This window comes from Oncorhynchus mykiss, chromosome 1, assembly GCF_057628025.1.
Source record: "Oncorhynchus mykiss isolate SJ-2025 chromosome 1, ASM5762802v1, whole genome shotgun sequence".
Taxonomy (NCBI): Eukaryota; Metazoa; Chordata; class Actinopteri; order Salmoniformes; family Salmonidae; genus Oncorhynchus; species Oncorhynchus mykiss.
The window spans coordinates 18,238,285-18,265,334 of NC_143022.1; the positions used below are offsets into that span (position 1 = coordinate 18,238,285).

Genomic DNA, 27,050 nt, shown 5'->3' on the forward strand with positions numbered 1-27,050 from the left:
ACCTTCGTGCACAGTAAGTCAAGTTAATTCACAGATTTAAAATGTTATTGTATTGTTGAGCTGGCCACTAGCTAGCTGCAAGTGCAGTAGGGCCTGAAAACAACAAATGTAACTGTCAACACTAGGTGGCAGTGTGTGATTTCAGGACATCAAATCTGCCTGGAACACAGGGAAACTCTGTGGTAGTTACATCACTGAGGTATAAAGTTACATGTGCTGATGCGGAAGTGAGTCAGTTCTCATTCACTTTACTTACTATTTTAACTCAACTAGTGTGTCAGCTAAACTGCTACATCAGATGGGTTCGATTTCGATACTTTCAAAAGTAGATATTGATTAGCGTGTGATCAACATTTGCCAGGCATGCACGAGCCAGAGTTAGCTAGTTAATGCGTTGCAGATGACTGGTCTCCTGTATATTAATCATGGTAATTCCTCGAGGTAAAAATGTTCTTGTGCGGATTTCATTCTATTGGAAACCACTGTTACAAGGAAGATTGCTCATTTTAACAAACACCCTCAGTGGAGGTGTTATGTTGTCTCTGGGAGATATCATACAGCAAACCAGGGAAAAAATGAAAGATCCTCAGAAAATTCGTGACTGGAGTCGCACAGGTAAGAATATCAAATTGGGTACAGTTGCGGTCAAATATATTGGCACCATTCACTGTTTATTATAAAGCAAGTTGAAATGTAAAACTTTTGGTGTTCGTACACACGTGTATTTGTTTTGAAAATAAATAAAATGTCAATTCAACCCCCAAAAAACAGCGTTCTTATCCCTTTGCATTATGAAATTCAAGTGGTGCCAATATATTTGGCTGCATCAGTAGGCCGAGTGCAGCTACCACCTGTTCCATTAGCATTGGGCTCTTGGCACAATGTTTATTTTTATACTAGAGCTGACATCATACCCCATCCTTGATAGATGCATGTAGAAAATATTTTGAGGTACTTCTGTCAATAGTTTATTTTCTATTTTCCCTAGGGCATATGTTTGGAGTGGGTTGCTCTATGGGACCTGTCCTCCACTACTGGTATTCATGGCTGGATAAAATCTACATTGGCAAAGCCTTGCACACTGTAGGCAAGAAAGTCCTAGTGGACCAGCTAGTTTGCTCACCAATCCTTGGAGCTTGGTACTTTTTAGGTGAGAATGAAATGCAAAAGCTCTTTTGGTTTACATTTATACAAGGTATAATTTATTTTTGCATTAAAATAACTGCAAATAACATTCTCATGTGCAATATTTGATTGTCTTAGTGCAAGAACAAATAGGCCTTCAGCCTTTCCTAGTTTTGTGTATCTATAGGACTTTTCACATTGGGATTAGGATGGGCTCGGGGGTGAAATGTTCTGAATGTGAAAGCATTGTGTGTGTGTGGAGTCAGTTTAATTGCATCAAGCCACTAGTGAGGTATAAGGGTTTGTGTACCGTACGTCAATACTAGATGTTAAAGAGTGGGTCAAAGTTTGCCAAGAATATGACAAATGGCATTAAGGTAACAAACAACTGATATGGGTACCAAACCCTTACTATTGTGATTGGATGTTATCTGTAGCCTATGTGTTTCCATTTTTATACTGACTAAATACTTTTTAATCATTTGGTAGATATCCCAGACTTTCATGCAGTCAATGCACCCATCCTTCACCTTTGTTTATTGCAGGCATGGGAGTAATGGAGGGACACGGTCTATCCAAAGGCGCGCTGGAATTCAAAGAGAAGTTCTGGGAGTTCTATAAGGTAAGTACTACAGTCCTGTATGATGTATAATGTATTCCTTGTTCAATTTTACCATCTTATATGTTATGCTGATGTATCTATGATGACACTAGAGAATACAGAGGGTTGATTTGACTGAGGTTATGATATTTTTAATTATTAATGTGTTTCTTACCGTAGGCTGATTGGTGTGTCTGGCCTGCCGCACAGCTGATCAACTTCTATTTCCTTTCACCCCAATACCGGGTCCTTTATGTGAACACAATAACCCTGGGTTGGGACACCTACCTGTCTTACCTCAAACACAGAGTAAGTCGGACTGTAGTCAGAGAGATATTGGAATCAGTAGGGAAACATAGCTCCCTTTTGCCTGGCTACCCAAACTCCTTGCTCCGGGCCTCCAGCCTGACCCCACGGAATACCCGGAAGGTAGTTTCTTCTCTGCAATGATTCTAGATCTGAGTACCTCCCAGACAATTTCTATAATGGAAATCCATTCTAGACCATCTGATTGGTCCCAGAAACCGATGGGTTGGACCAGAGCCAGAACACATGTAAAGCAGAATTTCGAAAATGTGTTTTTAGCTTTGACACACTGATTGGTTAGAGATGATCTAATTGCTGATGACCTTGGTTTTACACAACCCACCCCCTCATTTTGACGTCACTACAAACGACTTCAATGATGGCAGTCTCAGACCAAAATATGTAGCGAACAATAGAGCAGCGGAAGAATTCAGTTTGACTCGTCAGGCAAAACCCCCTTAATTAACTTCTCTGTCAAATACACTAACGCATAAGGACAATACACTGATAGAATTCTAGTACATCCTGCGTGTATATTTTTAATCCATTCTATTGGTCTTTTGACAGGAAGATGATCAACCAGGAGAGCTCGTTCTTGACAGTGGTGTCATAGAGGTGACCCAGGAGGCTGTTGGGCCCATCGCTCCAGCTAAACGGTTTGAGGAGTAGGTTTAGCCCTAGTACTGAACTCCAAATACACTGCTCCAAAAAATAAAGGGAACACTAAAACAACACAATGTAACTCCAAGTCAATCACACTTCTGTGAAATCAAACTGTCCACTTAGGAAGCTACACTGATTTCCAATACATTTCACATGCTGTTGTGCAAATGGAATAGACAACAGTTGGAAATTATAGGCAATTAGCAAGACACCCCCAATAAAGGAGTGGTTCTGCAGGTGGGGACCACAGACCACTTCTCAGTTCCTATGCTTCCTGGCTGATGTTTTGGTCACTTTTGAATGCTGGCAGTGCTTTCACTCTAGTGGTAGCATGAGACGGAGTCTACAACCCACACAAGTGGCTCAGGTAGTGCAGCTCATCCAGGATGGAACATCAATGCGAGCTGTGGCAAGAAGGTTTGCTGTGTCTGTCAGCGTAGTGTCCAGAGCATGGAGGCGCTACCAGGAGACAGGCCAGTACATCAGGAGACCTGGAGGAGGCCTTAGGAGGGCAACAACCCAGCAGCAGGACCGCTACCTCCGCCTTTGTGCAAGGAGTAGCAGGAGGAGCACTGCCAGAGCACTGCAAAATGACCTCCAGCAGGCCACAAATGTGCATGTGTCTGCTCAAACGGTCAGAAACAGACTCCATGAGGGTGGTATGAAGGCCCGACGTCCACAGGTGGGGGTTGTGCTTACAGCCCAACACCGTGCAGGACGTTTTTCATTTGCCAGAGAACACCAAGATTGGCAAATTCGCCACTGGCGCCCTGTGCTCTTCACAGATGAAAGCAGGTTCAAACTGAGCACATGTGACAGACGTGACAGTCTGGAGACGCCGTGGAGAATGTTCTGCTGCCTGCAACATCCTCCAGCATGACCGGTTTGGCGGAGGGTCAGTTATGGTGTGGGGTGGCATTTCTTTGGGGGGCCGCACAGCCCTCCATGTGCTCGCCAGAGGTAGCCTGACTGCCATTAGGTACCGAGATGAGATCCTCAGACCCCTTGTGAGACCATATGCTGGTGCGGTTGGCCCTGGGTTCCTCCTAATGCAAGACCTCATGTGGCTGGAGTGTGTCAGCAGTTCCTGCAAGAGGAAGGCATTGCTGCTATGGATTGGCCTGCCCGTTCCCCAGACCTGAATCCAATTGAGCACATCTGGGACATCATGTCTCGCTCTATCCACCACAGACTGTCCAGGAGTTGGCGGATGCTTTAGTCCAGGTCTGGGAGGAGATCCCTCAGGAGACCATCCGCCACCTCATCAGGAGCATGCCCAGGCGTTGTAGGGAGGCCACACACACTACTGAGCCTCATTTTGACTTGTTTTAAGGACATGACATCAAAGTTGGATCAGCCTGTAGTGTGGTTTTCCACTTTAATTTTGAGTGTGACTCCAAATCCAGACCTCCATGGGTTGATACATTTGATTTCCATTGCTAATTTTTGTGGGATTTTGTTGTCAACACATTCAACTATGTAAAGAAAAAAGTATTTAATAAGAATATTTCATTCATTCAGATCTAGGATGTGTTTTTTTAGTGTTCCCTTTATTTTTTTGAGCAGTGTAGTTGAAGATCAATGTTTCATGCTTGGAACAGTTATCTCTTGCGCACTGGAAGGTGTATAATTTCATGCGTGTATAATTAGTTATGTGTCATGTAACTTTTCTGGTTTAATTATTTCCAGCCACATTAACTATAATCAAATACTGTTATCCTACTGTTTAAGGTACCAATCTTGCCTTAAAAGTGATTCACTACTGCCTAATATTTGTCTCAGGATTTCAAATGGACCAATAAGTTTATCTGAATAATGAAAGATATCAATTACTCCAGTATTCAATGTTTTACTGCAAGATGATTGTTCTAGTGACCTCTATGGTTAGTCACAGTGATGTAGATGTTTTTCACAACAATTTAAAACTTGAAGCAATGATGGTTAAATACACGTTCTATTACTTTTGAAAGGATTTACATATTCAACAGTTAAATGAAGAATGCTATGTATTTATTTACATAGTTGGTAAGTTATGGCAAATGTGTTGAATGGAAACGATAGATTGTGCACAGTCCGTTCATATTACATATCAATCTATGATCTCTTATTTGCATAGTTGGGTGGAAAAAAATCAGTAAAATGCTGTGATTAACATGTTTAATGTTTGTTTGTTTTTTAAATACAAAATTTTAAAATGTGTGTAGTTGTCTGACCTGATTACTCTTAAATAATACATTACAACTGTGAAGAAAAAAAATGATTGAAAGGGATCAAAGGATATGTGACAGGTTTTTTTTTGTTGACAGTTTTGCAGTAGTGCAAAGTACTTAAGTTGTACTTGAAAGTATTTTTACTCAAGTAGTTTTTTGGGTCTCTACTATACTATTTATATTTTTGACAACTTTTACTTTTCCTTCACTACATTCCTAAAGAAAATAAATGTCATTTTTTTGCTCCATACATTTTCCCTGACACACGAAAGTACTTGTTACATTTTGAATGCTTAGCAGGACAGAAAATGGTCCAATTCACATATTTATCCAGAGAACATCCTGGTCTTCCCTACTGCCTCTGATCTAGTGGACTCACTAAACACAAATGCTTCATTTGTAAATGTCTTGAGTTTTGGAATGTGCCCCTAGCGATCTGTAAATAAGAATATAAGAACATTGTGGTTACTGGTTTGCTTAATATAAATAATTTAAAATGATTATTTTAGTTTTGATACTTAAGTATATTTAAAACCAAAGGCTTTTAGACTTTTACTCGTATTTTACTGGGTGACTTTCACTTTTACTTGAGTCATTTTCTATTAAGTTGTCTTTACTTTTAGTCAAGTATGACAATGGGGTACTTTTTCCACTATTGCGTTTTTGGTAAATAAGTGGTTATACATTCAGTATTATAAAATATTACCCATAAACACTTGTGTGTAGTGAGGAATTCCTCCCACTGTTGATTTAAGAATACCGACAGAGGCTTAACTTTGCATCCAATTTGCAACAGATTTTAATTTAAAATCTGCATAAAACAATATGGACATTTTCCCACCAGAGATGTTTCCATCAAATGGACTTATTGTGCATGGAAGGCTGCGCGTGTTGAAGTGTAAAGAACAGGAAGGCCCGCACACTGATTATGCACATTAAACGTTCAAATATTTCACCTCACATGACCATTTTGCACATGACGCATCGTTGGTGTGGAAACAATTCTATTCACTTTTGCATAGTCAATCATAATTAATCACAGAGGTACATATGGTCATAAAGGGTTATATACATACAAATAGTCCAAGTTAACCTAGGTAACTATAAAAAAAAGATTACGTTGGAAACTGTTGGAATACCCGTCCAAAAGACAATTACGCGCGGTGGCCGTAGATACAATTACAGTGACCTATTTCAAAAACAACTTGTGATTAATATCAATGAGATGGACACATGTAGGGCCTAGTAGTTACAGAAAATCTAATATGTACAACATGACAAAGTGGGGACCAGGATGGCAGGACAAATCAACTTAACATGTAAGATATGGTCTGATATCAAACTCTTGGTTCAGACCTTTAGGAAACACGGTGGACAAACGGTGAATCCAATACAATTCTATGCTCAGTAGAATGTATCTCAGAAAGTTGATGTTGTGACGAGCCGCCATGACATGCGCAGCCACAGGGTTTCTATGGTCAAGAGTCCTAATATTACTCCTGTGTTCTGCTATCCTTGTTTTCAGAGCTCGTTTCGTTTTTCCTACATAGCGTAGACCACAAATACAATTGATCTTTAATAGTAATTTTTTTTGTGGCTCACACAATGGTGGCCTTAATCTTAATGGCCTTGCCCGTGATAGGGCGATTGAACATTGTGCATTTGTTCGTAAAGTGACACTGGATACATCGGCCACATCTGTAATTACCGTAGGTCACATTGTCTAGAAAGGTGCTATGTGGCACTGCTGGAAGATCAGACAGCACCACCATTTGACTGATGTTGGGGGGCGTCTGAAGACATCACGTGGGCTTCTTTCAACGTCTTTTCCAGTTGTGGATCAGTGCTCAAGAAGTGCCAGTGTTTTTTAATGATATGGTCGAACTGTTTGCCAAGTGGGGAGTATTGAAGGAAGCATTAAACTCGTGTGTCAGGGGGTGGGGTGATTTGGGCTTGAGGCTGTCATCCTGGTTCATATTCTTGTAACGGTCCCTTGCGTCATGAAGCCATTCCTCTGGGTAACCCCGCTGTCTGAAACGCCCATCCAGACAGTCGGCTTGTTTGTCATAGTCACTGTGGACTAAAGATATTGCGTACGCGACTGTATTGGCTGACAGGGAGGTTATTTTTCAGGGATGTAGGGTGGAAGATATCTCTGCTTAACAGGGAATTCCTGTCTTTCGGCTACCTGCATATGTCCGCGTGTGTTACTATCTATGTTGGCCTGGTATGTTGGCCGCGTGTGTTACTATCTATGTTGGCCTGGTTGGCCTGGTAGAGGCAGCTGTTAATCGTTGTCTCTGATTGGGGATCATATTTAGGCAGCCATTTCCCCACTGTGTTTTGTGGGATCTTGATTTGAGTTAGTGCATGTCGAACCTCTTACGTTACGTTGTTTGTTTCCTTTTAGTTTTGTACGTTTCAAAAAAATAAAGATGTGGAACTCAGAGCACGCTGCGCCTTGGTCCATCTCTCCACACAGCCATGACAGTACACCTGGCGACCGTGTCAGAGTGCACTGCGCCCAGCCCGCCACAGGAGTCGCTAGTGTGCGATGAGACATGGATATCCCTGTCGGCCAAACCCTCCCTATCCCGGATGACGCTGGGCCAATTGTGCGCCGCCCCATGGGCCTCCCGGTCGCGGCCGACTGCAACAGAGCCTGGACTCCCAGAATTCCTAGTGGCACAGCTAGCACTGCGATGTAGTGCCTCAGACCACTGCGCCACTCGGGAGGCCCGGATATAGATACTTTTGTACCTGTTTCCTCCAGCATCTTCACAAGGTCCTTTGCTGTTGTTCTGGGATTGATTTGCACTTTACTTTCATCTCTAGGAGACAGAACGCGTCTCCTTCCTGAGTGGTATGATGGCTGCGTGTTCCCATGGTGTTTACACTTGCGTACTATTGTTTGTACAGATGAATGTGGTACCTTCAGGTGTTTGGAAATTACTCCCAAGGATGAACCAGACTTGTGGAGGTCTACAATTTTTTTCTCTTGGCTGATTTCTTTTGATTTTACTGTGATGTCAAGCAAAGAGGCACTGAGTATGAAGGTAGGACTTGAAATGCATCCACAGATACACCTCTAATTGACTCAAATTATGTCAATTAGCCTATCAGAAGCTTCTAAAGCCATGACAACTTTTTAAATGCACAGTCAACTTTCTGTATGTAAACTTCTGACTCACTGGAATTGTGATACAGTGAATTATAAGTGAAATAATCTGTCTGTAAACAATTGTTGGAAAAATTACTTGTGTCATGCACAAAGTAGATATACTAACCGACTTGCCAGAACTATAGTTTGTTAACAAGAAATTTGTGGAGTGATTGAAATACGAGTTTTAGGTAGAGTGTTGGAATACAACCTAAGTGTATGTAAATGTCCGAATTCAACTGTACCTAATAACCATCATATCGAAGTAAATTTGGAGTCACGCGATGATATGGTGTGTGGTCCTTCCACGATGACTTGTTAAACCATACAGTTTATTTGGCTATAGATGAAATAAATTATGATGAACTTCACAGGTTGTTGGAAGTGCACTGTGATCTTGATGCACCTTTTCAATATCTATCAACGGTCTTATTCTGGTGACATGATGATCAATGCTTGAATGCCGTTTGACAAATAAACCTATTATTTCAAGCTCGCGTCCATAATAATCTCATCATAGACTAGCCTACCCGCACAACCTACCTGCACTGTATCTGCCACCTGTTAGCTAATGAGCGTACATGCCAGGACCAGATATGTAGGCACATTCAGTGGCGATTTTAGCATGTAAATCTTGTTGGGGCAAAAAAAAAATACAAGTGGGATGCATGCCAGCAAAGCCACTACACAACACAACACAAAACAATACATTAATTGCACTATAACGGTGACAAACCGTGCCCACAAACTGTCAGAGCTACATACATTTCTCCCAACATTTTATCACTGCTACACCTGGCTATCAGCGGTTCTGACTTGGTGTACAAGGAGAACACTGTAAGAACAGCACATGTTCTGAAGTCTGTCGCTGTACATTTCAAAAGTGCAGCAAAACAGTCTGGAAGCGAAACAGTTCATTCAACCTTATTTACTGCCTTTTTTTAAAACATAGCTGATATGGCTGACTTGCTTAAACATACGGTTTCTAATGACAATTGAGATGTAAAAACTATGGCATTAAGGGACGATAAACGAATAAGAGGCAATCTGTAATTTATTTTAAGACATTAATGAGTGAGCTAGGACGGACGTAGTCAATATAACTATTTGTTTAGCACTTTTGTATTCGGTGCATGTGACAAATACAATTTTATTTTATTTGAGCATACAATACATTTTTGGACTCACATTGTTGTGCTGTGCTCACTTCAACAGGAAGTTGGTGCCGCGGTCCTTCGTGGAAAATTTTTGTCATCAAAGTCTGGCATTCTCTGGATTTATGGTACTTTCAAAACAACTGGGAACTCGGAAAACATCAAGGTCAAATCATGATGACATCATTGATCTTCAGGTCTTACCTCGTTTATTCCCGACTTCCCAGTTGTCTTGAACTCACTGAAGACAAGTTTTCGCAGTTCCGAGTTAACAGTTGTTTTGAGTGCGGCACAAATCATGCTTCATTGACAACATGGCCAATGTTGAATGTTTATAATTTTAAACTTGGAAAAGAGCCCCTTAATCCCAGTTTTGGGACCACACAGCCATTGCCACTGATTCCTTCCAAACCACTCATTGTTGAATTTCCGATTTCCAACTTGAGCACGGATATGTTTTATCTATAATTTCTCTTCATTATTTTTCTTCATATGACAAGTATTTGCCAGAGATGCAACCTCTCTTATCATCACTCAGTGCCTGGGCTTACCTCCACTGTAGCCACACCCCATGAATCTATTCTACCACACCCAGAAATCTGCTCCTTTTATTCTCTGTCCCCAACGCACTAGACGACCAGTTTTGCTAGCCTTTAGCCGTACCCTAATCCTACCCCTCCTCTGTTCCTCGGGTGATGTGGAGGCTAACCCAGGCCCTGTGTGTCCCCAGGCACTCTCATTTGTTGACTTCTATAATCGAAAAAGCCTTGGTTTCATGCATGTTAACATCAGAAGCCTCCTCCCTAAGTTTGTTTTACTCACTGCTTTAGCCCACTCCTCCAACCCTGATGTCCTTGCCGTGTCTGAATCCTGGCTTAGGAAGGCCACCAAAAATTCTGAAATTTCCATACCCAACTACAACATTTTCCGTCAAGATAGAACTGCCAAAGGGGGAGGAGTTGCAATCTACTGCCCAAACAGTTTGAGCTTCTAATTTAAAAAATGAATCTATCCAGAAATAAGTCTCTCACTGTTGCCACCTGTCATAGACCCCCCTCAGATCCCAGCTATGCCCTGGACATCATATGTGAATTGATTGACCCCTATCTATCTTCAGAGTTCGTTCTGTTAGGTGACCTACACTGGGATATGCTTAACACTCCCAGCAGTCCTACAATCTAAGCTAGATGCCCTCAATATCACACAAATTATCAAGGAAACCACCAGGTACATCCTGAAATCCGTAAACATGGGCACCCTCATAGATATTATCCTGACCAACTTGCCCTCCAAATACACCTCTGCTGTTTTCAATCAGGATCTCAGCAATCACTGCCTCATTTCCTGCATCCGCTATGGGTCCGCAGTGAAACGACCACCCCTCATCACTGTCAAACGCTCCCTAAAACACTTCTGCGAACAGGCCTTTCTAATCGACCTGATAGCAGATGTTCTGAAAGAGCTGCAAAACCTGGACCGGTACAAATCAGCTGGGCTAGACAATCTGGAACCTCTCTTTCTAAAATTATCCTCCACCGTTGTTGCAATCCCTATTACCAGTCTGTTCAACCTCTCTTTCGTATTATCCAAGATCCCTAAAGATTGGAAAGCTGCAGCGGTCATCCCCCTCTTCAAAGGGGGTGACACTCTAGACCCAAACTGTTATAGACCTATAACCATCCTGCCCTGCCTTTCTAAAGTCCTCGAAAGCCAAGTTAATAAACAGATCACTGACCATTTAGAATCCCACCGTACCTTCTCCTCTGTGCGATCCGGTTTCCGAGCTGGTCATGGGTGCACCTCAGCCACGCTCAAGGTACTAAACAATATCATAACCGCCATCGATAAAAGACAGTACTGTGCAGCCGTCTTCATCGACCTGGGCCAAGGCTTTCGACTCTGTCCTATCACTGTATTCGTATCGGCAGACTCAATAGCCTTGGTTTCTCAAATGACTGCATAGCGTGGTTCACTAACTACTTCACAGACAGAGTTCAGTGTGTCAAATCGGAGGGCCTGTTGTCCAGACCTCTGGCCGTCTCTATGGGGGTACCACAGGGTTCAATTCTTTGGCCGACTCTTTTCTCTGTATATATCAACGATGCCGCTCTTGCTGCGGGTGATTCCATGATCCACCTCTACGCAGATGACACCATTCTGTATACATCTGGCCCTTCTTTGGACACTGTGTTAACTAACCTCCAAACGAGCTTCAATGTCATACAACACTCCTTCCGTGGCCTCCAACTGCTCTTAAACGCTAGTAAAACTAAAAGCATGCTTTTCATCCGTTTGCTGCCCGCACCCGCCTGCCCGACTAGCACTACTCTGGACGGTTCTGACCTAGAATACGTGGAGAACTACAAATACCTAGGTGTCTGGCTAGATTGTAAACTCTCCTTCCAGAATCATATCAAACATCTCCAATCCAAAATCAAATCTAGAATCGGCTTTCTATTTCGCAACAAAGCCTCTTTCACTCACGCCGCCAAACTTACCCTAGTAAAACTGACTATCCTACCGATCCTCGACTTCAGCGATGTCATCTACAAAATAGCTTCCAACACTCTACTCAGCAAATTGGATGTAGTCTATCACAGTGCCATCTCTTTTGTTACCAAAGCGCCTTATACCACCCACCACTACAACCTATATGCTCTAGTAAGCTGGCCCTCGCTTCATATTCATCGCCAGACCCACTGGCTCCAGGTCATCTATAAGTGTATGCTAGGTAAAGCTCCGCCTTATCTCAGCTCACTGTTCACGATAACTACACCCACCCGTAGCACGCGCTCCAGCAGGTATATCTCACTGGTCATCCCCAAAGCCAACACCTGTTTGGCCGCCTTTCCTTCTAGTTCTCTGCTGCCAGTGTCTGGAACGAATGACAAAAATTGCTGAAGCTGGAGACTTACATTTCCCTCACTAACTTTAAACATCAGCTATCTGAGAAGCTAACCAATCGCTGTACACAGTCCATCAGTAAATAGCCCACCCAATCTACCTACCTCATTCCCCATATTGTTTTAATTTACTTTACTGCTCTTTTGCACGCCAGTATCACTACTTACACACCATCATCTGCTCATCATCATCTGCTCATCTATCACTCCAGTGTTAATCTGCTAAATTGTAATTACTTTGCTACTATGGCCTATTTATTGCCTACCTCCTCATGCCTTTTGCACACACTGTATATAGACTTTCTTTTTTTTCTATTGTGTTATTGTACTTTTGTTTATTCCATGTGTAACTCTGTGTTTTTGTTTCTGTTGCACTGCTTTGCTTTATCTTGGCCAGGTCACAGTTGCTTACCTGGTTAAATAAAGGTGAAATAAATTTTAAAAAACAATAAAAAAAGATTGTCGACTTGATTCATGATGATGACTGCTAGCTAATATTCAGAAAGTATAACGTTGACATGATCAGTCCTATCAAAGCTACTGTACATGTAACGTATTTGACGTCATTTTATTTGTGGCCAATGACCTTGATCCTTCTTGGAAGGGCACTTCTAATGTAACTCTATGGAAGCACCCAAGGGGTGAGAATTTTCGAGGTCCAGTGGTGACCCGTCATTCATGGCAGGTGGGGGGGAAAAGGTATACATGTTGTTTTTTGGGGGGCTTGCCTGTTTACATGTTATTTTGGCATTAATACGTGTCACATATCAGTTTGCAAACAATGTAAAAAATATATATATCATTGAGTTAATAAAGCCGCATACAAACAGGCAGCTCCAGAATGCGGGTGTTTCAGCCTAGCTCAGTGCTTTCTTTGGTGGTGGGGCAGGCTAGCAGAAAATAGGAGCATTGCACCATGATTGGCTCAGCATTGCACCGTGATTGGCTCCCTGTTCTGTCGCTCATGGGGACACTACATCACCCGCCTTTAGTAAGGATAAACATCAAGAATATGAGCCCTTTGGGTGCTGCCATGGAGTTACATTAGAAGTGCCCTTCCAATAAGGCTCAAGATCATTGGCCACAAATAAAATGACGTCAAATCACATTATATCTACAGTAGCTTTGATTAGACTGATCATGTCAACATCTTACTTTCAAAATCTTAGCTAGCAGTCATCATGATAAACCAAGTAGACAATCTACTGGCAAATCCTTTTTAATCCTTGTCATGTGAAGAGAAATAATGATGATAAATAATAGATCAAACGTATCAGTGCTCAACCGCCATTGGAAATAAATATTACACAATAAGTTGGAAATCGCAAATTCAACAATGAGTTGTAAGGAAGGAATCGGTGACAGTGGCAAACCGTAAGCATTGCAACTGGGATGTCAGACTTGGAAAATACGTTTTGAACAGTCATCCAACGCGGAATTGTAAATCTCTTTCTTTGATGACAAAATTTGCCAACAAGGTGAGTCCAAAAATGTCTTATATGCTGCTGCATAAATGACGTAATATGCCAGGGAGATATGGTCAGCCATATCAGCTATGTTTTTTAAAAAGGAAGTAAACGAGGCTGAATGAATTGTTTCGTTGCCAGACAAGGCTCCGCTGATAGCCAGGTGTAGCGTGGTAAGGATTCACTCCATTGTGCTGGAAAGAAATCTCTGCTGTTTGGACAGCTTTATGTAGGCCCTAACAATTGGTGGGCACCGCTTGATGCCGTTATAGTGCAATTAATGTATTGTTTAGTGGCTTTGCTGGCATGCATCCCAAAACATTTTCTTGGTTGAGTTTGCCGCACCAAGATTTACATGCTAAAATCGCCACTGTCGAGGTCTAACTCATGGGAACGTAGTGTCCCCATGAGTGACAAAACACTGAGCCAATAATGGCCAAATTGGTCCATAGTTTCTGCTGGCTTGCCCCACCACCACAGAAAGCACAGAGCTAGGCTGAAACACCTGCATTTTGAAGCTGCCTTACTCAAGAAAACAAAAGAGAAACCATGTTTGTATGCGGCTTTTTTAACTCAATTATATATTTTTTACATTGTTTCCAAACTGATTTGTGACATGTACTAATGCCAAAATAACATGCAAAACAGGCATGCCCCCACCCAAAACAATAACATATATATATTTTATGTTAACAATATGGGGCTCAAAACAGGCGGGCCCTGAATAACGGTTCGCCACTGTGCACGTTTGCTATTTAACGCAACAGTTTTTGTAGAGTTCGTTAGAGTTGAAAATACACTGAACTGTTTTTTATTCCGTACATGAAAATGTATTCTTTATGCAGATTTTTTAATATTCGCATGAGAATCTGTCGCTAATTGGATGGAAACCTAGCTCGTGATTATTTTCTCAGACAATGCTGCTTTATTTAGGTATGTTGTCTGTATTTTTAGGAATTCAATTGATGTTTTTCAAATCATTTAAACAGTAGATATTAAATAATAGCTGACGCATTAAGAAAGTTATGTGAATGGATGTTAAGGATTTTGTGAAGGATTTTAATTGTTTTGTAGAATAATTATGTCACTCGCTATCCTCAAACTCCCTGTCATAAATCAACCAAGTTGCAGCGTGCATGTAGTTCCACATCTTTTAATGAAAGTGAAACTGAAATAACCAAAAAACAAACAGGTAAACAGCAAAGAATGTGACGTAACTGAGGTGCACACAAACGGAAAAATAATTACCCACAAAACACAGGTGGGAAAAGGCTACCTAAGTATGGTTCTCAATCAGAGACAACGACAGACAGCTGTCCCTGATTGAGAACCATACCCGGCCAAAAACAAAGAAATACAAAAACATAGAAAAAAGAACATAGAATGCCCTAGTCACACCCCGGCCTAACCAAAATAGAGAATAAAAAGCCTCTCTATGGCCAGGGCGTGACAGTACCCCCCCCAAAGGTGCGGACTCAGACCGCAAAACTTGACTCTAAAGGGGAGGGTCCGGATGGGCCTTCTTTACGGTGGCGGCTCGGGTGCGGGACATGGACCCCGCTCCACCTCTGTCTTGGCCCACTTAGGTGGCGCCTCTGGAGCGGGGACCCTCACAGCGGGCCCCGGACTGAAGACCCTCATAGAGGGTGCCTCTGGACTGAGGGGCGCCTCTGGACTGAGGGGCTGCGATTCTGGCAGCTCCGGAGTGAAGGGCGGCTCCGGTGTGAAGGGCGGCTCTGGCGGCTCTGGACTGACGGGCGGCTCCGGACTGACGGGCGGCTCCGGACAGGAGGGCGGCTCTGGCACCCTTTTAATGGCACCCTTTTAATGAAAGTGAAACCGAAACAACCAAAAAACAAACAGGTAAACAGCAAAGAATGTGACGCAACCTTAATCAGAGACAATGACAGACAGCTGTCCCTGATTGAGAACCATACCCGGCCAAAAACAAAGAAATACAAAAACATAGAAAAAATAACATAGAATGCCCACCCTAGTCACACCCTGGCCTCACCAAAATAGAGAATAAAAAGCCTCTCTATGGCCAGGGCGTGACAAATTAATCCCACCGTAAAGCCTCGAGGCTGTTGCCTGCCATTCAATTCCCGACACTTTGAGGGTGGTAAATTTGAGCGGCGCATTTTATTATTGAGCTAACATACTTGTTCAAACAATGACTCGCCAGCCCCAGCCATTGAATATGCACTGAAAAAATAAGCACACCTCCCTGGCCATTTACCAACATCCTGCTTTCAAGGATGTAATAATGTGGACGTGTTGTTGAGTTGAGTGTCTTTACCTCTAGGGCAACATGGCAGGTGTAATGGGTGTCACTATATTTATATCATTTGTTTCGGTAGCCGTCGCTCTTGGTAAGTCAATATTTTACATTTTCTTCGTGAAACCTGTTTACTTGGAGAATAATTTACCTAAACTGGATGGAGGGCTCATTTTATATGCAAATTATGCAACAATTGAGGTTAGGGTCATACTGTAAAAATAAAACATGACTAGGAAATACCTGTTTAACACAATACAGGACATGGTTTCAGGTCAAGTGATATAGGTTTATTTTTGTATAATACATACAAGCAGCTACAAAGTATTCTATAAAAAGGTCTGAATTTAATACAGGTTTTTTTCTAAGGTCATAGGGCATTAGGTTACTAATGAAGAACGTTCCAGTGAAACCTAAAAGGCCAGGGGCATGCCTCCAAGCAAATATGAGTTTGGGATTAGTTGAATCTATAGTAGTCTGTTAATATAATGGCACCATCTGGGTTATTTACATCTACCATTTTAGATATTGCAAAATGTAGTATTACTTACATAATATGCAAATCATGTGAAGTCTTGTTCTTCATTAGCAAAACAGACATTACGTTTCTCTTTTACACTCCAGCTCTACATGTAACCTTGTCAATCGACCCAGTTGTGCTACCCAAATGCTAATCTCAGCACCCAGTACAGAACCAAATGTTGCGTGTGCACTGGCCAGTAACAGTCTATCACAGGGATGAGCAACTTTGATGGGGGTGGGGGGCCACAAAAAATCTGAACTGATCATGAGTGCTTCCCTCACCACCACATTGCATTCAAAATGTTTTATTGGCAATCTTGACAATTTAAAAAAAAGGGTTCATTTTGTGCAATTCTACACATTTGGGGTGTAGAGAAAATGTCACAGCTTTAAAGCAAGTTTTCTATGGAAGGGAGAGAAATGTTTGCAGTTTTTAATATGATACACTATATATACAAAAGTATGTGGACACCGCTTCAAATTAGTGGATACGGCTATTTCAGCCACACCCGTTGCTGACAGCTGTATGAAATCGAGCACACAGCCGGTCAACTGTCAGTACTGTTATTGTGAAGTGGAAACATCTAAGAGCAACAACGGCTCAGCAGCGAAGTGGTAGGCCACACAAGCTCACTGAACGGGACCGCCGAGTGCTGTCCTTGTCTGTCCTCGGTTGCAACATTCACTACTGCGTTCCAAACTGCCTCTCGAAGCAACGTCAGCACAACAACTGTTTGTTGGGAGCTTCATGAAATAGATCACCATGTGCAATGCCAAGCATTGGCTGGAATGGTGTAAAGCTCGCCGCAATTGGACTCCGGAGCAGTGGAAATGCGTTATCTGGAGTGATGAATCACTCTTCACCATCTGGCAGTCCAACGGACAAATCTGAGTTTGGCGGATGACAATGTCCCCGTGCACAAAGCGAGGTCCATACAGAAATGGTTTGTCGAGATTGATGTGGAAGAAATTGACTGGCCTCCACAGAGCCTTGAACTCAACTACATTGAACACCATTGGGATGAATTGGAAGGCCGACTGCGGGCCAGGCCTAACCGCCCAACATCAGCGCCCGACCTCATTAACGCTCTTGTGGCTGAATGGAAGCAAGTCCCTGCAGCAATGTTCCAACATCTAGTGGAAAGCCTTCCAAGAAGAGTGGAGGCTGTTACTACAGCAAAGTGGGGACCAACTCCATATTTATGCCCATGATTTTGGAATGAGATGTTTGACGAGCAAGTGTCCACATACTTTTGGTCATTTAGTGTATCAGAGTGAGACTGATAACAAGCTTAGATAGTTTAGCGGCGAGCTAACTTATTGATCTAAAAAATATTGACTGACATAAAAAGAGAAACTGCTGATGCACAACCAAATTTTAAAATTGTACCTTGTGTATTCTACTATTCTAACTCTCAACAGTAAATTGAGACCCCCCTTCCCATCCCTGGTTTATCACAATAGACTACCCAAATGCATACCAGGTTTTGGCTCAATTTGTTTTACCACAAACAAATTGTCTCAAAACATTGGACTCAGATGCAGATTTGTTATCGAGGATGACCCAGTTACAGATCATAACAAGATATGAATATGCCTGTATGTAAATATGAAATGATCCAATACTGACACTCCTTTAATGCAGGGTCCTCTGGAGCCCTATCATCAACCTTGACAGTGACTCCAATGAAGGCAACCACCAGGAATACCCCAACATTGTCTGTCACCATCCCCACAGTGGCCCCTGCCATGCCAACCAGTAGGACAAGTTCATCAGTCAGTGAAGCACCTAATACAGATCCTACTGGTGACACTAGAGTCCCAATGGAATCATCCCCTTCATCACCTGCAACTGAGCCTTCCCAATACTCTCAGCCACTGACTCCATCACAATCATCCAATGGCAGCACCACCACACAAACCTCTACAGGTTTTACAGCTGACACTACTATGAATCAGACCCTAACTGGAATAGTTGGTCATGACTCAACATCCTCAATCTTCTCATCAACATTGTCGCCAAGCTCTGATTTTACAACAGGGAACATGAGCTCAAGCACAGGTGTGTGTTTCACATGAAAATAATTTATATATTATTGAATTAATCAAATGAAATAATCCTTGCAGACAATGAGTCTTAGTGGTAAAGCAAACTGTTACCAGTGGACACATAGGTTCTGTTGTAATTAAGCTTTCAAGAGAACAGAATGTTCATGTTTCAGAAATGCCACCTGATTTAATAGATTAAATTTACTTTTAAGAGAACTGATTTATATATTTTTTGTAACCATACTTTATCACTATTATTTATTCTTTAGCCTTAGAAAGTGATGGGAGACATGTCTTATCAAGGAGTCCGGGCCTCGTAGCAGTCCTCTGCATATTCTGCATCTGTCTGGGTCTTCTGCTGGCTGTTGGAATTGCAAAGCTCATTACTCCCAGAGGTTCAACATTTCAGAGGCTTGAAGATGTGCCATTGGTGAATTGATTTTGTATTGGTGGTATAGATATTGCATGCAAAAGAGCTTCCTGTTCAATGAACAGGACATTCGGATATAGAAGTGACAGAAGAAAAGCTGTTTAACGCACAGGAAACCAAAGTCATGTAAGCCAATATGTATTCTTTAACACGTGAGAATTAGGCCAGTTTATCAGATACTTGACGTTGATGATCAATTCTATGCAAAGATGGTTTCTTTTTTAAATTATGTGCTTTACACACTTTGTGCTCCAGTCTTTTGTCTCAAATGCAATACATTCAAAAGGTACAAATCTTTGAATCCAAATTAATTGTAAATCTTCCTTTTAATTCCTATTTTCAGGGCAAAATAAATGAAGAGTCTCCATTTGCCCGTTACCCTGAAAAACAATTCTGAAAGAAAACACATCATGAGAGAAGGTATTCTATTTGGGGTTCAGACAACGTTGTTCATGAGGACGTGTCACCCACCATCATGTTTATGTTCCTGTTTTTGTTTGTTTATTTTGTCTGGCTGCTGGAAAGTGACGTGTGTTTGAAGGAAGTCAGTATAGGCACTAAAAGCAATCCTGTGATGTGGTAAAGAATATCTCCTCCCAGGTTGGTCAGCAGCATACTGAAGTCGATCGTTGGTACTGTTCATTCACAGGTGGATGGATGCATCAAGGAACTGAATACAGAAGATGCACAGACAATGTCTGCGTTTACACAGGTAGCCCAATTCTGATCTTTTGCCAAATTTTTAGCGAAAGATCTGATTTGTAAAAATACAAATTATTGGCACAATATCAGAATTGGTCTGCCTTTATAAACACAGCTAATGTGTCAGGTATCACTAGAAATAAAGCTATTAAAAAAGCTATAATAAAGCCAAATTCTCTGTTTCTTGAAAAGACTATGAGAAACAGGCCTAATTTTTGTATGGGTTGAAATAAATAAATGATTGCATTTAATTGTGTTCTCTTTTTCTCCAGATGAGATGTGTTATATATTGGATCAAGATACACTGAGTATAAAAACATTAAGAACACCTGCTCTTTCCATGACATAGACTGACCAGGTGAATCCAGGTGAAAGCTATTATTGATGTCACTTGTCAGTGTAGATGAAGGGGAGGAGACAAGTTAAAGAAGGATTTTTTAAGTCTTGAGACACTAGAGACATGGATTGTGTATGTGTGAGGGTGAATGGGGAAGACAAAAGATTTGAGTCTTTGAATGGGGTACGGTAGAAGCTGCCAGGCTCACCGGTTTGTGTCAAGAACTGCAATGTTGCTTATTTTTTCATGCTTAAGTTTCGCATATGTATCAAGAAAGGTCCACCACCCAAAGGACACCCAGCCAACTTGACAACTGTGGGAAGCATTGGAGTAAACATGGGCCAGCATCCCTGTGGAACACTTTCAACACCTTGTGGAGTCCATGCTGTTCTCAGGGCAAAAAGTGTGTTCATAATGTTTGGTATACTCAGTGTATGTCAATTCAGCTAGTAAATTAGTTATCCGGATTGTCACAGCGGTCTAAGGCACCTCATCTCAGTACAAGAGGCGTCAGTATAGTACCTGGTTCGAATCCAGGCTGTATCACATCTGGCGTGATTGTGAGTTCCATAGGGCAGCGCACAATTGGCCCAGCGTTGTCTGGGTTTGGCCTGAGTAGGCCGTCATAGTAAATAAGGATTTGTTCTTAAACTGACTTGCCTAGTTAAATAAAGGTAGAAATATCAATCAAATGTATTTATAAAGCCCTTTTTACATCAGCTGATGTCACAAAGTGCTCTATATATATTCTCTTATGATTAGTGGTAGGGTTATATTATTTTAAGATCATTTTTAGTGAACCTCATAAACAGTCAGGCAGTTGGCTTATTTTTAGACTTGTTTACCTGTAAACTAAAGTAGGTCGGATGCCAGCCGGGAAAATTGACAATAATAGACCACTTTCTCAATAAACTCCAGGCTTGTCATTGACAAGACAGTGAAATTAAAGAGAAAAAATAATTAGTTGAACTCGTCACTACGCAACAAAGTTCTCACTTTTCAGCTACTGTACATCATTTGCAACAAAGTTCCCCTCCCAGCCTCCCATCATTTGGCTGAACAGCGTGTCCCGCTTGGTTGCACGCAATGACATATAAACCCTGCTTGCTTTCGATATATGTTGGCCATTAACAGGCTTTGAAGCCGCCAGTCGGCCATATTGCCACTCCCCAGTAGGAGCAGTCCTCCATAGGAATTAATGGAATTCTACAGTATTTAAATTAAATGTTTCAAGGACAAAATTACATGTATTTAAGTAACTATCTTTTTTGTTGAATTGGGGACAGTAACATTAGTAATGTACATAAAATTATACTTTAAGGATTTTTTTTATTTTTTATGTTTAGCTCACATAATATACTTTAAAAGTATACATTAAGTTGTCTGTAATATAATACATGTGTAAAAAACGAATGTAGACAGTAATACGTGCATTTCTGTAGCTTCAAAAATATTTTTTTATACCGGTGGGGGAGTGCCAAGATGGAGGCGCAGTGGCCTCAACCCAGAGCCCCAAAATAGTTATCTAGTATATATATAAGTCATTGGTTGCACGCTTACATTGTTTACATCCACAAACATTTCCTGGCATGTGACTAAATCAACGTCATTCGCAACGAAAGCAGCATTCACGGAGTTTGAAGTCTAAGTAAAAGCAATAAAATGTATGATAAAGACAACGACCTTCAATGAAGAGACCAGAACTAAATATTCCTTCATAACTTGCAATTGCCGTGGGTTTCCTTCTCTAAATACTCAAGAAGTCGAGCGACCAAAGGTAAGAAAGTGAAACTTTTCAAAGATGTTTCTCGACGGCGCGAGACTTTAAAAAGTAACACCTACATTTCGAAAACAGGCAGTGAAATGTGTGATTTGTATTCAATAAGGAACTAAATCAAATGGGTATTGAATATACTTTTTAAATTTTTTTTAAAATGATTTTACTTCAAGTGTATGGGGAATTAGCTCCACAATGGCTGTTTTTAAACACTTCATTTCAAAATATGTCTTCCACTCACTGTGAAGATTAGCCTACTTGCCTTAATCAATTCTGGCAGGTGGAGTCACTTATGTGTCTTGTTTTCTTTATCCAGTTGTTTATATTTAATCAACATTCTCATGGTATTTTAATAAGATTGTAATATGGATATATAGGTCCAATAATTCATTCGTATCTTTATATATACACACACACACACGATTATTTCTTGGTGTACGGCTAGTTATACATTAATTACGCATCAGTGGTCGTATATTTATAGCAGCCTAGTGAAATCTAATTTATTTCGAAACTAGTCTTCAGAAAACTTATCCTTTCATATCTGTCCCTTCCATGTAACTTGGGCCACATTATTGGCCAGGCTACTTTAATTTAAGAGATTCTGTTAAATTCAGAGACTTTAGATTGTGCTAGCATAATTAACATGGATGATTATATTTGGCAATATGGTTGTTTGAAGACTGTTTAGATTGTGTACTGAACGTAATACATTTTTATGAACAGCTCATAAGTGCTTTTTTGAAACCAGACATTACCATATGAATTTGGAATGCATTTCTCAAAAACATTTATACATTCTCCCACTCCTCTTTATCTTCCTGTCTTTCTGTTCAACTGTCTGCTTCCTTTTGATCTATTTCCCTCTGTCGTTCTCTTGCTCCATCTTGTACTCACTCACTCACTCACTCACTCACTCACTCACTCACTCACTCACATTGTAGTAATCTTATCGAGAGCGACTTAGTTAGTGCTGCATTCATCTTAAGATACTTTATTGAGGAAAAATGTACTTACGACCAGCAAAGTCAGAGCTGGGGAGGGAGTGTTAGTTCACAAAATTTCTGCGGATTAAGTATAAACAGAAGGTCCTTAGCCTCTGCTGGAGTTTGTATGCAGTGCAAAGAAACTAAAGCCAACATTTGTAACCTATTGTAACCCTGTGTCCCATTCAGGATATTTTATTGTAGCTATTCTGATCATTTTGTGATGGGTATGCAGTGTGGGCAGCATGGTCTGTGGTATGTCCCTGTGCATCCTGTAGAAACATTTCACATTGGGTCACATACAGTTGAAGTTGGACGTTTACACACACCTTAGCCAAATACATTTAAACTCAGTTTTTCACAATTCCTGACATATAAATTCCCTGTCTTAGGTCAGTTAGGATCACCACTTTATTTTAAGAATGTGAAATGTCAGAATAATAGTAGAGAGAGTGATTATATTTCAGCTTTTATTTCTTTCATCACATTTCCAGTGGGTCAGAAGTTTACATACAGTCAATTAGTATTTGGTAGCATTGCCTTTAAATTGTTTAACTTGGGTCAAACGTTTCGGGTAGCCTTCCACAAGCTTCCCACAATATGTTGGGTGAATTTTGTCCCATTCCTCCTGACAGGGCTGGTGTAACTGAGTCAGGTTTGCAGGCCTCCTTGCTCGCACACGCTTTTTCAGTTCTGCCCACAAAATTTCTATAGGTATGAGGTCAGGGCTTTGTGAGGGCCACTCCAAAACCTTGACTCTATAAGCCATTTTGCCACAACTTTGGAAGTACAAAAAAAATTGTGCACAGATGCACCTTGTGCTCAGTACAAAAGGCCACTAAAATGTGCAGTTTTGTCACACAGTACAATGCCACAAATGTCTCAAGTTTTGAGGGAGTGTGAAATTGGTATGCTGACTGCAAGAATGTCCACCAGAGCTGTTGCCAGAGAATTGAATGTTCATTTCTCCACCATAAGCCGCCTCCAACGTCATTTTAGAGAATTTGGCAGTACGTCCAACCAGCCTTACAACCGCTGACCACTTGTAACTACGCCAGCCCAGGGACCTCCATATCTGTCTTCTTCACCTGTGGGATCATCTGAGGGGGGTTGGTATTTCTGTCTGTAATAAATGTATTTTGTGGGAAAAACAACTAATTCTGATTGGCTGGGACTGGCTCCCCAGTGTGTGGGCCTGGCTGCTACGTGGGTTCCCCGATGCCCTCCCTGGACCACCCATGGCTGCACCCCTGCCCAGTCATGTGAAATCCATAGATTAAGGCCTAATCAATTTATTTCAAATGACTGATTTCATTATGTGAACTGTAACTCAGTATAATCTTTGAAATTGTTGCATGTTTGTTTTATATTTTTGTTCAGTAAAGGATGCACAGTATATGGTAGTCTTCTGAGAAAGACTACTGACTGACTCGGTACCAGCACTCCTTGATTTGAAAGATTACCTTGTGTGTCCTTTAGATGGGGGGCTACTACTACTTTTCAACAGATTTTCCCATTAACCGTCAAACAAAAGATGCAGTCTGAGCTTAACTGCTTGCTTAGTGGATATTTGCAAAACTGATGCCCAAATATGCGCTGTTTGTAGTTTGGCAACCTGTGTGACAGTCTAGATGTTTAATAAAGAGAGAAATGTATTTGGTTTCACCATCATTGGAGTTACAGTATCAGATGCCGTTAGCAGACAGACACTATTTGGAAATTCATGTCAAACACAAAACTGCAGGCTTTAATTTGATACAGAGATGTAATGTGGGAAACTAAACCATATACAGTGACTACAGAAAGTATTCACACCCCTTTTTCAAAATTTAGTTGTATTACAGCCTGAATTGAAAATGTATTATATTTAGATTGTGTCACTGGCCTACACACAGTACCCCATAATTACAGTGGAATTATGTTTTTTGAAAGTTTTACAAATGAATATAAAATGAAAAGCTGAAATGTCTTAGGTCAATAAGTATTCAAACCCCTTTGTTATGGCACGCCTAAATAAGTTCAGGAGTAAACATTTGCTTAACAAGTTACATAATAAGTTGCATAGACTAATAGTGTTTAACATTGTTTTTTTTTTTATCAATACCTAATCTCTGTACCCCACACATACAATTATCTGTAAACTCCCTCAGTCAAGTAGTGAATTTCAAACACAGATTCAACCACCAGGGAGGTTTTCCAATGCCTTGCAAAGAAGGCACCAATTGGTAGATGGATTTTAAAAACAGACATTGAATATCCATTTGAGCATGGTGAAGTTATTAGTTACACTTTGGATGGTGTATCAATACATCTATTCACAACAAAGATACAGGTGTCCTTCCTAACTCAGTTTCCAGAAATGAAGTAAACCGCTCAGGGATTACACCATGAGGCCAATGGTGACTTTAAAACATTTATAGAGTTTAATGGCTGTGATAAGAGTAAACAACAATGTAGTTACTCCACAATACTAACCTAAATGAGAGAGTGAAAAGAAGGAAGCCTGTACAGAATACAAATATTCACAAACATCCATCATTTTTCCAACAAGGCACTAAAGTAAAACTGCCCAAAAATTTGGCAAATAAATTCATTTTATGTCCTGAATACTAAGTGTTATGTTTGGGGCAAATCCAAAACAGCACATCACTTAGTACCGCTCTTCATATTTTCATGCAGGTGGTGGCTGCATCATGTTATGGGTATGCTTGTCATTGGCAAGGGAGTTTTAGGATGAAACTAAATTGAGCTAAACACAGGTAAAATCCTAGAGGAAAACCTCATTGTCTGCTATCCAACATACTGGGAGACAAATGAACTTTTCACAGGACAATAACCTAAAACATAAAGCCAAATATACACTGGAGTTGCTTACCAAGACGATATTGAATACAGTTTTGACCTAAATCGGCTTTAAAATCTATGGCTGTCGAGGAATGATCAACATCCAACTTGACAGAGCTTGACTTAAAAAAATAAAAAAATAAATGTGCAAACACAGGTGTGCAAAGCTCTTAGACTTACCCAGAAAGACTCACAGCTGTAGGTGCTGACAAGGGTGTGAATACTTATGTCAATTAGGTATTTTGGTATTTATTTTTCTATATATTACAAATTCCTAAAAACATGTTTCACTGTCATTATGGGTATTGTGTGTGTGTAGATGATGGGAGAGGGGGGAAAAAACTAATTTTGAATTTAGGCTGTAACACAACAAATGTGGAATAAGTCAAGGGGTATGAACACTTTCTGAAGGCACTATAAATGCTAGGTACGATAACTTTATTTGACATAACTTCCGTGGCATAGTATGGAGGGCACTGTTTAGAACATGGTAATTTCAGTGCCAATCTTAGGTTGTTGCTGCTTATGTTGTCTTATCTTATGTTGTCTTATATGTTGTCTTTCACAGCCCAAACGTTATGATAGACATGCATCTTTTGCTTAGGGACAATTCTATTTGACTTTAAACCTTAATGATATTGGGATTGGCTTGGCTAACTTAGTTCAACCAACATTTGTATCTATCCTTAGTAGTCATACAGTATCCAAAAAGGATGTGAATGTTTGTCCTGCTTATAAGTCAAGACATTGTGCATGTTTTGCAGTTCTTATCATCTTCTTCTAAAGGTTTGACATGCTGAGGTTAGCCCTGTTAGGAATTAACAAACATATCTGCTATGAAACAGTGGTGTGCGTCACTACGCAGAGAACTTCAAAAGAGTTCCTTTGTGTATTTTTATGACACCTGATTGTGGATGTTAATATGGGGCCTGTGCAGTTGTTATAAGAGGTAAAGAGAGAGCATGGTTAATATTTAAGAGTGTGTTCAGTGAAGGGATGGGCACGAGTACTCGAACGGACGTCAAAGCTCGATCTTTAACCATCTTAAATACTTCACTATTTGGTGAAATGTGCTTTGTGGCTGCCTGACCTGGCAAGTGAAATTTTGTCTTGAAGACAACATTTATTTGCATTGACTCTAGTGTTCAATTTGTACTTGTTGATTTGCGGGTCACAACAAAAGAAGCCAAGCATCACACATATCCTCTCCCTAAAATCCCTTTCCCCTCCATGTCTCATTTACTCAATTGTGTTCCGACTGCGCACACACAAGCTCCTGTTAGGCCTACAGAAATAAATGTCTATAAAAAAGTATCAAACTGATGGGATACACAAGCTACATTCTTTGCTAAATGACAACAGTTTTATCAGAAATTCTAATTAGACTGGTTGATTGAAGTGGGAAAATGTCTTCCAACAACAAACTGCAGTTTTTTAATAATTGCGGGAAGTCTATTTTTCGATGTCATGGCAGTAATTCGTCATCATGCAGTGTACAATGTGGAATTGTTAATCCATTTAGAAAAAATTCCAAAGA

The 27,050-nt window shown here is 40.8% G+C and overlaps 2 protein-coding genes and 1 non-coding gene across 7 annotated transcripts in view; all 3 read left to right on the plus strand.

The window, feature by feature from the left end:
• Positions 1-168: 168 nt before the first annotated feature.
• LOC110492876 (mpv17-like protein 2) lies at positions 169-4,894 on the plus strand. 2 transcript variants are annotated; one of them, XM_021567371.3, is made up of 5 exons: positions 180-615; positions 989-1,150; positions 1,671-1,747; positions 1,907-2,035; positions 2,600-4,894. In XM_021567371.3, the coding sequence occupies exons 1-5, from the start codon at positions 426-428 to the stop codon at positions 2,699-2,701; spliced, it is 660 nt and encodes a 219-aa protein (XP_021423046.2). In that variant the 5' UTR covers positions 180-425; the 3' UTR covers positions 2,702-4,894. The 2 variants fall into 2 exon arrangements, with proteins under 2 accessions (XP_090048471.1, XP_021423046.2); XM_090192345.1 differs by lacking the exon at positions 989-1,150 and having other exon boundaries at positions 169-615.
• A 10,928-nt stretch (positions 4,895-15,822) lies between these two features.
• LOC110493012 (uncharacterized) lies at positions 15,823-19,820 on the plus strand. The gene is made up of 5 exons (XR_016482724.1): positions 15,823-15,960; positions 18,034-18,450; positions 18,707-18,867; positions 19,211-19,287; positions 19,517-19,820. It is a non-coding gene; the product is annotated as an uncharacterized LOC110493012 (transcript).
• A 1,661-nt stretch (positions 19,821-21,481) lies between these two features.
• Positions 21,482-27,050, plus strand: part of LOC110493316 (3',5'-cyclic-AMP phosphodiesterase 4C) — a 152,815-nt gene continuing 147,246 nt past the window's right edge. For 2 of the 4 annotated variants that reach the window (XM_036955294.2, XM_036955434.2), the window contains exon 1: positions 21,500-21,683. The gene's annotated coding sequence lies outside the window, so the exon portion shown is untranslated. Of the gene's footprint in view, positions 21,684-27,050 lie in introns of all 4 variants that reach the window. The other 2 variants (XM_090192542.1, XM_036955227.2) reach the window with 2 other exon arrangements.